The sequence below is a fragment of the Garra rufa genome, chromosome 6 (assembly GCF_049309525.1).
Source record: "Garra rufa chromosome 6, GarRuf1.0, whole genome shotgun sequence".
NCBI classification, from domain to species: Eukaryota; Metazoa; Chordata; class Actinopteri; order Cypriniformes; family Cyprinidae; genus Garra; species Garra rufa.
Genome location: NC_133366.1, coordinates 32607174 through 32620144, shown reverse-complemented (window position 1 = coordinate 32620144; position 12971 = coordinate 32607174). Strand labels below are relative to the sequence as shown.

Below are 12971 nucleotides of genomic sequence, written 5' to 3'. Positions count from 1 at the left end.
AGGTTTTACAATTATTAACTTCTTTCTTACTTTATTTAATTTAGCCTCAAATGAATACTCTTCTTTGGACAAAAAAAAAAAAGCATTCTGATACATTTAATCATGACAACAGGTACATTTAAGTTAGCTTAGCATAGCATCTAATGTAAACAACTATTTAGATTATTAAGGTTAACGTTACTTTTGGTCCGTAATCAAAAAATATTGCTATGCTCACTCTAAAATGTAAGTCTAGCGTAATAATAACGTATATGATCCCGTGCGGCTCGATACAGAACGACATATAAGTTATAAGTTACATAAAATTTAACGTTAAAAGTTTAAAGACTAACATTACATCGATTAACACTTTGTAGCATTTCAAATACAAATTATTCTAATGGAAATGCCCGAAATGGCGTCGAGAACATGTAACTTATTTTGATAAGCGATTGCCTTTCTCCATACAAGGAACATTTTTTTTACACGATAAATGGTGCTTTGTGGATCTCTAAGTTACACTATTAACGATACAAACATGAAATTAATTATGAAATAACACTGAAATAGGCTATTGCTAATTGCATGTAAGATGCTATGCTTAGCGATTAAGATGAACATTAATCAGGATTCTGGAAAATGAGAAACAGACAATCAAACTTTCACACGAATCCATGTTTTATCACATCCAAACAGAAAGATAAACTTACCTGGAACATTACAAACTCCAGCCCAAACCACGTAGTACCTCCTGTGATGATCCCCAACGTATTGATCCACAGCCCGGGTAACGAGTCTCCAATCACGCATGTGCAGTTTCAAACGCGTTATTTGAAATTTGAACTTTGAGTTTGAACTTTCAAAGTACAATTTACTTAATATTACTAGGTTTATGTGCAATGACTCTAAACCATTTAAATATTACAAGTAAATACATAATAATATTTAACTGTTTCCACTGAGTTAATTAATTACATTAATTAAATGTGTACATATTTTAACTTTTACTTAGAAAATTCTAGTTGTAGTCGAAACGTACTTTTACAATGTAAAAATCACGATGGTTAATTTAATATATTTACCACACCAAAAAATCATTTTTTTCAGTGCAGCAAATAATTCAAATAAACATGAATGAATATCAGAAGACATGTAATGTCTCATATTATCGTCAATAAAACAGCTTGTGAATAGTCATAACAGTCGTAACATAACACAGGGATGTGATTTTTCCGGATTAATCCGGAATTCCGGATTTTTCGACCTGAAAATGTGACCTATGTCACGTATTTGCGCCGTTCGCAAATGGCGGATGGCGAAGTATTCCGGACCGCAAGATGCGTCCATGCCGACCGTGAAAGCTTTTGACATAATAAAAAAAAAATGCCAAACGCTATTTCTAATAAATACATTTATATCAAGCACACTACGGTCAGCGTTTGGGTGCAATCTGTGCAGACAGGAGAGCAGAGATCGGCAGACAGATGTAGCTTTCAGTGAGTGAAAAACGTTGATGGAAAATGCATTATTTTGCGGTTACGTCGCAAAATATTGTAAATATAATTTTTATACTGTATTTTCATACATATTTATATTTTAAACCACGATGGTGAGCTAATGGATATCACACAAGCAACGTGAAAACTGCATATATTAAAGTGAAAGTAAAAACAGCGCTTTCAGCATCTAATGTGCACATTCTCTAAGAGACAATGATAGACGAATATACTTCATATGCTGATATTAATTTACTTCCCTAATATTTCTCTTCTGCAAAATAAAAAGAAACGTATTTTGTGTAGGCTAAGGGTTTTTGAAAGTCGGTTCTTGAAATAAAGCTCTTCATTTTTATTGATGACTGTAGTGTTATTAGGGGTTAAGAAAGACTTAATTATTTGAGGTGGTCTTAAATGTGGGGACTGAAAGGCAAGAATTACGATGGAACTTTATAAGGTTATCCATTGAATAAATATGAGCGCTGCTTTGTGTATCATTGTGATAGCGCCTCCTGCTGGAAGAGAATGATCTGACATTTTTAATCAGCTCGTACGTCTACTGTTGTCAAAAAGACCAATGTAAACAAATCAGTCCATGGTTTTAAGCACCAAACACGTAGAGTTGTAAATGTTATCTGATGGATCGACAAGATCATGTGTTATACAAATTTAAACATAAAGGCAATAAAATATATGTTAATTAACATAATACTTGATTGACAATAATTGTTTAAATTAATATAAGAATTGAAGGACTCTTGAAGGCTGAAATGTGAATTTATAATTTAAGAAATCTTTTTTGTTTTGTGAAATCTGCATCTCAATTGTAATTTATGCTTTTTACAGTTATTTTAATTATTTATTTATTTATTTATTTATTTATTTATTAAATTTTGTTCAGGTCTTTAAAAAAGTATTTAAATGTGTAGAATTTAAGATAAAATATGCTGCAGATACCCTGGTCTCGCAAAAAAATAAATAAAAAAATAGTTTTTTATATATAATTGTCCGGACCAAAGAGGTTCATTACCGGACCTCGAGCCGTTTTAGTTGAAGACCCCTGGATTAGATGATCGATTTTGAGTGATTTTCCACTATGGCAGGATGTTTAAGCTGCATTAACATTAACTTACTTGTATTTGCTAGCTATTAGGGATAATCATCTCGGTTAATTTTCCCAACCGTCAATCGTAAATCATTATCCGGGGGGGGGGGGGGGGGTTGTCTTAGTATATTTTCCTGCTTTTTTGTCCTTAGCCAATCACATGCCTGATAACACAACTGTAATCTCCTAATTTTGATATTATGGCACTAAAATGCTGCCATATTTAATAAATTACTTAATGCAAACACATTCTTGACCAACCTGGTCTCATGACGAAAACATACCTATGGGAACTTTGCGAGACATGTAATACGTAGTACGAAATATGCAATAAGTACATATCACTGCAGTTTCCGACAGGAATGTCCTCAGGTTTTGTAATTTTTAAAAAATTATTATTTTATTTGGCTGTGGCAATGCAGCATTTGAATGTAGTATTAAAAAATAACGCAGTTCTAAGGCAGCACTATAACGAATGCACACACATGCAAGAAATTACAGAGCCCTGGACATAACATGCAGACAAAAAAAAAACAATAATAATATGTATGTATATATATATATATATATATATATATATATATACAGTGAGGTCAATAAATATTTGATCACCCTGTGATTTTGCAAGTTCTCTTACTTAGAAATCATGGAGGGGTCTACAATTTTCAGCATATGTGCATTTCCACTGTGAGAGACAGAATCTAAAAATAAAAATCCGGAAATCACACTGTATGATTTTTTAACAATTGATTTGTGAATTACTGTGTCAAATAAGTATTTGATCACTTGAGTCAAAAGTTTTTAATATTTGGTACAGAAGCCTTTGTTAACAATTACAGAGGTCAAACAGTTCCTGTAGTTCTTCACCAGGTTTGCACACACTGCAGGAGGGATTTTGGCCCACTCCTCCATACAGATCTTCCCTAGATCTGTCAGGTTTCGGGGCTGTCGTTGAGTTTCAGCTCCCTCCAAAGATTTTCTATTGGATTTAGGTCTGGAGACTGGCTAGGCCACTCCAGAACCTTGATATGCTTCTTACGGAGCCACTCCTTGGTTTTCCTGGCTCTGTGCTTTGGGTCATTGTCATGTTGGAAGACCCGTGCGATGCAAGATTTTAAACCATGACGTCTTAGTGTATTACTGATAGTAGCTCTCTTCACGGCATTGACCAGCTCCTCCCGTGTAGTTCTGGGCTGATTCTTCACCATTCTTAGCATCATTGATACCCCACGAGGAGAGATCTTCCGTGGGGCCCCAGTCCGAGGGACATTGACAGTCATCATTAGCCTCTTCCATTTTCTGACAGTTGCTCCAACAGTTGTTCTTTTTCACCAAGCTGCTTGGCAATTGCCCTGTAGCCCTTTCCAGCTTTGTGAAGGTCTACAATTTTGTCTCTTGTGTCTTTTGACAGCTCTTTGGTTTTGCCCATGTTGCTACTTGGACTTTGGCTGATTGTGGGGTGCACAGGTGTCTTTATGACAGCTAACGAGCTCAAACAGGTGCTACTAATTTAGAATCTTGAGCAGAGTGTAGCTGGACTATTTAAAAGCAAAATAACAGGTCTTTGAGGGTCAGAAATCTGGCTGATAAGCAAGTGATCAAATACTTATTTGACACAGTAATTCACAAATAAATTGTTAAAAAAATCATACAATGTGATTTCCGGATTTTTATTTTTAGATTCTGTCTCTCACAGTGGAAATGCACCTATGCTGAAAATTGTAGACCCCTCCATGATTTCTAAGTAAGAGAACTTGCAAAATCACAGGCTGATCAAATACTTATTGACCTCACTGTACATATATATATATATATATATATATATATATATATATATATTAGGGGTGGGCATAGATTAATTTTTTTAATCTAGATTAATCTAGATTAAATCTTGGAATTAATCTAGATTAATCTAGATTAAAATGGCTAATTTGAATTCTGCTGAAGGCATTCAGAATATGTGTGCTACCCAAATAATGACTTAAAGTCTTTGAGAATGGATCATAAAGCTCATAAAGCTGTTCTATGATAATTTGTTGATGAAAATAAATTATGTTCAATTAGATGTACTTGTGTTTACTAACTAACTAACACTGAAATTATTTTTTCCCCCTATTAGATTGTGTTTTTTTTAACGTCAACACCTACCCAGCCCATTACATGTTACACCGTACTTTTATTTTGACAGGTTGCCGTGAAGTTTCTGTGTCATACAGTATGATATGATGCTAGTTTTCTCAAATGAAACGGTAAAAGTGACACTCACAGCAGTTTGGGAGATTGAGTTTATCTGTTCATGTGAGATGAAAATGCCAAAAATTACCGGGAGCGTCACGTGTGTTTCAGTATGCGTGTAGTAAAAGCTCGTCTCCGCAATGCATACATACAGCTAGGCAAACGGAACATATCGGATTCATATTAAAACGGTCTTTTTGCATTTCAGTTTTCACATGCACTAGTCCATATCGCGATTTGAATTAAGTGACTGACCAACATTTGATTTATGAATCCAAAAAACGACGAATTTACGTGGCATTTCGCTATAGTAGATTAGGTTTTTATGAATGGAGGACGACGCGATCCCGTCTGTGTTTTGGCGGAGGAGACTTAAACGCGCGACCATATTCTACAGTCTTCGGTATACATCCGCGTTAAACTATCAAGGTGAAGGTCATCATAGCTTGCGTAGTTTAGACCCAGCTCCCAACCCAAATTTGAGAATAGATTAACGGCGATATTTTTTTTATCGCGCGATAAGAGTTTCACGTTAACGCAGCACGTTAACGCCGATAACGGCCCACCACTAATATATATATATATATATATATATATATATATATATATATATATATATATATATATATATTGTGGCCACGACTTGAAAATTTGTTCCCTCATCTTAATAAAAAGGCCCCTCAGCTGGTCCCCAATCTCTGTGGGCTTATATGCATATGCATTCCCAGCACTACGCCCCTGAAATAACCTCAATCATACCGAGACAGTTTTTATTAAGTTTTAGTTTTAGTTTATTTAGTTTGTGATAATTTATTATTTTAGTACGTAAAGGGATTGTTGACCCAAAAATTTTAATTCTGTCATTAATTAATCATCCTTGTGTCGTTCGAAACCAGAATGTGTGTCAAAGAGAAGAAGTTGTTAAATAAATTCATTATTTTTGTTTTCCTTGCACACAAAAAGCACTTATATTTTATCAAAAATGTCTTAATTTGTCTTAAATGTTTGAGTGAGTAATTATGACAGAATTTTCATTTTTGGGTAAAATATTCCTTTCAATGAAAATGAGAAATGTTGCATGGCAACTGGTTAAAACTAAATAAGCTTTTTAAAATATGTTTATTTAATATTTTATTTTATTTCAGTTAATTTTATTTCCGTTAATGATAATAACCCTGTATCGGTCTATTAGTTACTTCTTCCACCCTTTCTTCCAGTCATTTCTTTTTGTTACCTTCACGCTGTGGGTGTCCACATTTAATGTTTGGAAATGCAATCCCCAAGACCTCGAGACTCTAAATCTGTTATTTGTGGGGGTGTTCCAGGTCATTCAGCCGAAGAGTGAAGAATGTGATCATATTAAGTTCTTGATTGAGGAAAAAGACTCAGAGGAGGAGGCGTTTTATGAGGACCTGGATGGTTTTGAGGAGAATGGGACTCAAGAGACACGGATCAGTCCGTATACCTTCTGCAAGGCTTTTCCATTCCACCTGATGTTTGACAAGGACCTCATGCTCACACAGTGTGGAAATGCCATCTTCAGAGTTCTGCCACAGGTTCATCTGCTCAAAAATAGTTTATTTTAGAAATGTAAAAGTAGGAGATATAGAAAATGTATATATGGTATACTGGAGAGAAATGTTAAGCTATTTGTGTCGTCTTCCAGCTGCAGCCTGGCGTCTGTAACCTGTCATCAGTGTTCTCTCTGGTGCGGCCACACATAGACTTCAGTTTCCATGGCATCCTGTCTCACATCAACACTGTCTTTGTGCTGCGGAGTAAGGTCTGTCTGCCCCAAAACACATTACATACTGTCTGATATAAAACCACTAACACTCATTAACTGAAATGTTTTAATAGATTCTGAAACAAATTGTGTTTATTAGTTCTACAGTGCATGGCACACACTCATATACAATCACAAGGATAACAATGTATATTATAAAAAATAGAATAATCATGATTAATTGCTTAAAAAATAAAAGTTTGTTTTTATAAAATATGTGTGTGTACTGTGTATATTTAGATGTATATATATATAAATACACACATATACAAAAAATATGAAAATTGGAAATGTATTGCTTGTAATGAAACTACATGATACAATGTTTGTTTATGGTTTCATGTAGGAGGGCCTGTTGAATGTAGAGACTGCGGAGAATGAAGATGAACTTACAGGAACAGAGATCAGCTGCCTCAGACTGAAGGGCCAGATGATCTCACTTCCTGAGACTGAGAACATCCTTTTCCTGTGCTCACCAAGGTAGATAGATGAGGCTGTGAAATAATACTATTAAAGAAAGTTTGGTAATTTTGGTAGCTTAAACTAATTGCATCAGTTCTGATTTTGTAATTATTCTACTGCTCTTCACATGAACATAAGGAGAAGATGAACAACATACTGCAAATGATAACATAAATGTTACCATAATTACTTATTTTTATTACCTATTTTTACTTGATCTAACCTTTAAAATTATTTTCATTTGTGTAACCTAGTATAGTCAAACTGATAAGGTCATATTTATTATCATTATTAACAATATTTTGAAAACGTCAATGCTTGGATCTTGAGTTCAGTTAAAAATTATTTTGAAAAACATAAAATTATTCTAAATTAGATGTCACCGCATAAAGCCCTTTTAAAAGTTAAATTTAGATTTTTAGTGAACACGGTTAACCTAAAATGTGTTTAGTGTGATTACATCTGGTTAAATTAATGTTTTAGGTAAAAATAGTATTTAATTTGACAGAATTAATTAATGACTGTATTATGTTACCATCAAAAGTTATTTTAATTGTTTTTTTTTTTTTTACATAAAAATAGCTCCTTAATGTAATTTCACGTTTTCTCTTTTCAAAGGGCATTTGGACACTCAATCTTTACTCATACTTCATTAATTTATACATTTAATATAGTTTTTATGAAGGAAATAGCATGACAAATGGCATAACGTGTAATGTAAACATTAGTACTACTTATAAATAAGTACATTTTTGTTCATTGCCTTCTAAATTAAACATAATGGTCAGCAATGTACAGCAGGGGTATCTATAAATGTTTACATTCCAGTTATTCTGTAGACCACTTATAAGCCAAATCCTGCTAGAAGTGGATTTTTTCATTTCAATCACTGTGTGTGTTAATACCTTATCTCTCACTAGTGCCTGTCTGAGATGAGGTGAGTCCTGAACAGGTCACTTGGTTCAGACACAACTACTGAAATACTGAAATAATGTGTGTCCCTCCTGCTGATTTAGATTAAATCGTTTTCTTTTTTTTCCTTTTTTTTTTTCTTCTTTTTTTTAGAAACTACAATAATCCCCATGGCGTGCACACAAATGCTTTGATAACTTATTATGAGACATGTGGTGGAAATATTTTCTGATGGGACTGCTATATTGGTATACAGTATCTCACAATAGTTAGTACACCCCTCACATTTCAGCAACCATTTTAGTATATCTTCTCAAGGGACAATACTATAGAAAACAAACTTGGATATATTTTAGAGTAGTCAATGTGCAGCTTGTATAGCAGTATAGAATTTACTGTCCCCTGAAAATTATTTAACATACAGCCATTATTGTCAAAATAGCTGGCAACAAAAGTGAGTACACCCTAAGCGAACTTGACCAAAGTGTCAATATTTTGTGTTAGCACATTGTTATCTGGCACTGCTTTAATCATCCTGGGCATGGAATTGATCAGAGCTGCACAGGTTGTTGCTGGGATCCTCATCCACTCCTCATGGAGCTGCTGGACGTTAGACACATGGTGCTTCTCCACCTTATGCTCGAGGATGCCCCACACGTACTTAATAGTGTTCAGGTCTGGAGACATACTTCGCCACCCCATCACCTTCACTTCAGCTTTTCCTCACTATGGCAGTTGTCATTTTGGTGGTGTGTTTGGGGTCGTTATCACATTGGAAAACCTAGTTTCTGGAGGGAAGGCATCATATTCTGTTTCCCTCAATGAACTGCAGCTCCCCAGTACCAGCAGCACTCATGCAGCCCCAGACCATGATGCTAACACCAGCATACTTGACTGTAGACAAGACACAATTTTCTTGGTACTCCTCACCAGGGCATCGCCACACATGCTGGACACCATCTGAGCCAAACAAGTTTATCTTATAGTCTCATCTGACCACAGAACATGGTTCCAGTAATTCATGCTCTTGGACAGGTTGTCTTCAGCAAACTGTTTGTGGGATTTCTTGTGAGCCAGCTTCAGATGAGGCTTCCTTCTAGGACAATGCCCATGCAAACCAACTTGTTGCAGTGTGTGGTTTATGGTCTGAGCACTGACAAGCTGACCTTCTACTTCTGCAACTTTTAAAGCAATGTTGGCAGCACTCATGCATCTGTGTTTGAAACCAGGTTCTGCACCTGATGCACAGAACGAGTACTCAACTTCGTTGATTGACCCTTGCAAGGCCTGTTCTGAATGGAACCCATCTTGGAAAACCTCTGTACAGAGGTGTAAAAAGTATTCAAAAATTTTACTCAAGTGAAAGGACAGATACTCAGTGAAAATTTTACTCAATTAAAAGTACAAGTATCTGGCCAAAAACATACTTGAGTAAAAGTAAAAAAGTACAACTTAAAATTGTACTCAAGTATTAAAAAAGTAAAAGTACTGACAGACATACAGAAGTATGGTTAAAGGGAGAGAAATATGCTAAATGCAATGGCAGAGGTCAAACACGTATATTTAGTGCCACAACAACAATTAAAATGAAGCACAGCAGAACACAGAAAAAAAACAAAACAGGGAAAGGTATTAAAAGGAAACTCCATCCTTTCCACTCTCATGCCATCCCATATGACTTTCATTTATCAGATGAACACAAACTAAGAGTTTTACAAAAAAAAAAAAAAAAAACATTTCCATATAATGCAAGTGTATGGGACATCTAAAAATGACACTTCAAAAACTATACACAAGTGAATATGACAGTAACTCGTGCAACCCCTGGTAATGAATCAGGGTCTCCTTAAGTGAAATGATGTAAGATATGTAAGAAAAAAAAAAGAAAGTCATGAACATCTGGCATGACAGAGGTTCAGTTAATGATGAGAGAATTTTCATTTTTGGGTGAACTATCCCTTTGAAGAGCAAGATTTGATGCAGAGACATAAAACATGTTCCAGACAGAATACAATGTTTTAAATTATTGAGAAGAGTCATAGAATTAAATTATGTAACAACATTAACGCTTTGAAAGGCCACTTTTTGTGGTGTCTATTAAACGTCACTGTCTAAAAGGATAATTAATCTTTTAATTGTTTATTTGGGGCACTTAGAGTTTTTTTTCTCAGCAAATATTGATAATTATTTGCGACTAATTTGATTAATGCTCTTCTGTTTACCATATTTAATGTGCATAAGATAAAATAAAAATGTAATGTTCTTTCTATGATAAAATAAAATTGTAAGGAGTAAAAAGTACAGTTTTTTCTTCAAAAATGTAATCAAGTAAAAGTACAAGTAGTCAGTTTAAACTGTACTTGATTAAAGTACAAATCCCCAAAAATAATACTTAAGTACAGTAATCAAGTAAAATTACTCAAGTATTTTACACCTCTGCCTCTGTATGACCCTGACCACTGTAGGGTAACTCGGTTTTAGGGTGTTACTGAACCTCTAATAGCCTTGGCCATCTTTGTGGAGAGCAACAATTCTAATTCTCAAATCCTCAGAGAGTTCTTTGCCATGAGGTGCGATGTTGAACATCAAGTAGTCAGTATAAGGGAATTGTACTTAAAACACCAAATTTTAACTGCTCTAATGCAAGATACACAAGTTTCTGTTGCCTGATATTTTGACAATAATAGCTGTATGTTTTCAGAGGACAGCAAATCTATACTCCTATACAAACTGCACATTGACTACTCTAAAGTATATCCAAGTTTAATTTCTATAGTATTGTCCCTTGAGAAGATATGCTAAAATAGTTGCTAAAATGTGAAGGGTGTACTCACTTTTGTGACATACTGTATATTAGGGTTATATTGCTAAACTTTTGCTAGACTTCTGACGTTTTTTTGGGAGCAACATTTTCTTACTTTACTTTTTTAAAATCTTAAATGTATGGGGCTAATTAAGTGTTTTGTCATTTTCGCATGTCAGTGTTATGAATCTGGATGACCTGACGAGAAGGGGCCTATACCTGAGTGACATTCCCCTTCATGATGCCACACGTGACCTTGTGTTACTGGGGGAGCAGTTTCGTGAGGAGTATAAGTTGACCCAGGAGCTGGAGATCCTGACTGACCGTCTGCAGCACACGCTTCGAGCCCTGGAGGATGAGAAGAAGAAGACAGACAGGTCAGTCCACCAACATATTAAATATTTAAAGTATATTTAAATATTTAAAGTATTTTTAAGGGTTGCAGTTTGTAATAATAAAAATATGGGTAACATATTGCTAAATCATCAGCAAACATTATATAATGCTTAATGGATCATTAGGTAACATATATTTAAATGGCTAGAAATATGAGATAATGTGCTGTTAATGTTTACTAATAAACTTATTTAACATTATATAATAATTAACAGATTATTATTTCATAATTTAAATAGATATTATACACTGATTAAAAGATTTTGTTAACGCACAATACTTTTGCTGCTACTGAGGTGTGATATGGGTAAGGTTAGTGACAGGTTTGGTGGTATAGATAGGTTTAAGGGATGGTTAAGGGATCAGGAGTGTACAAGGATCAGTTTGGTTACTATAATGGAAACACATGCTTTTAATAAATTAAAGTTTAATGACATTTATAAGCATTTTAATTTACATAAAGTAATGATCTGTTAATTATTTAGGTAATGTTTAATAAGGTTATTAGTAAAGATTAACAAGCGCATTATCTCATATTTTAAGCTATTTGAATATTAACTAATGATCTGTTAAGCATTATATAATGTTTGTTAATGATTTAATAATGAAAGTTATTATAATCTGTGTTCTGAAATATAGGCTATTGAAAAAATATGCTGCAGTACTCCAATTCAGTGTTTAGAAATTCTTTAGAGGTATTCACATACATTTTTAAACATTTATGGATTTGTTTTTAAATTGTTTTGAGTGAACTCTCACCTATACACAAACCCAGACCCCATAAGACCAAAACCAAAACTAGATTTCTCAAGGTCCCGATCCAGACAAAGATTAAGTCCCTCAAACCCAGATCCAAACTAAACACTGAGTCCCAGACAAGACCGTCAACCACGGTAGTAAATTATTGACTGTAAGAATTATTTAGCAGTAGTACCTGGATAATTTTATTTACCAGCCACAGTGGTGATTGACTTGTTTTGGATTGCCCTGTGACAATAAATAATGTTGTTTAGAAAGAACATATTTATTTAGATTTAGAGGAATAGATAAAAAAAAGAAAAGTTGGTGAGGTTCGTGTCGGATTGGCTGTTCATCCCAATTTTCAATGCCATGTTCAGAAGGGACCCTTTCACAGATAAATATTCTTGTCAGTGGCTTTTCACAGCCATATTTAACTTCACAGCCAAATAAACCTGGAGTGTCTCTGTCGTGATGTTTTGTGTGTTATGGACCTTGTTATGATCACATTAATTTTCATTTGCAGTTCTTTATGTCTTACTAGTATGTTTGACAGTAAACCAGCTACTTTAGGAGTTGCCTAAATGATTGTCAGGAGGGACCCACAGCCCAAAAAGAGATCTGAGTGCAATAACATAGCCAGGTAAAATGTCAAAGCAAAAAGAATTAAGTTATTTTGCCCTTTTATTATTTTTTGGATCTGAGTTTACTTTTTACTGGCCAGAAAAGTGGGCTCATGCTTTATTTTGGTCAATTTTAGCTTAGCCCATTTTCCATTTGGACATAAATGTGAGCTGGCAGTGTGTGATCACAACCACCCTACAATGATGAAGTCCCCTTAAAACCTAATCAGTCTAGACATGCTGTTTTGATTCTCTAAGCAATGTGACATCACACTGCTTAGGGTCCGCCCATGGCCACTGACTGACAGTCCTGCATTGCCATAGTTTCCACTATCAGCAAGTTGTCTTTGGCTGTACGCTGTCCTTTATTTTCCGTTTATGCCCCTTTGTGAACGAGGGGCAATACAAGACAGCCTTAGGGCTTAGCTAACACTTT

At 34.7% G+C, this 12971-nt stretch overlaps 1 protein-coding gene across 1 annotated transcript in view; it reads left to right on the top strand.

Moving 5' to 3' along the window:
- Positions 1–12971, top strand: part of gucy1b1 (guanylate cyclase 1 soluble subunit beta 1) — a 57657-nt gene that overhangs the window by 12409 nt on the left and 32277 nt on the right. Inside the window, exons 6-9 of the mRNA XM_073841799.1 lie at positions 6141–6371; positions 6482–6598; positions 6948–7081; positions 10958–11155. Of these exons, the coding sequence (XP_073697900.1) occupies positions 6141–6371; positions 6482–6598; positions 6948–7081; positions 10958–11155 (680 nt within the window). The remainder of the gene's footprint in view (positions 1–6140; positions 6372–6481; positions 6599–6947; positions 7082–10957; positions 11156–12971) is intronic.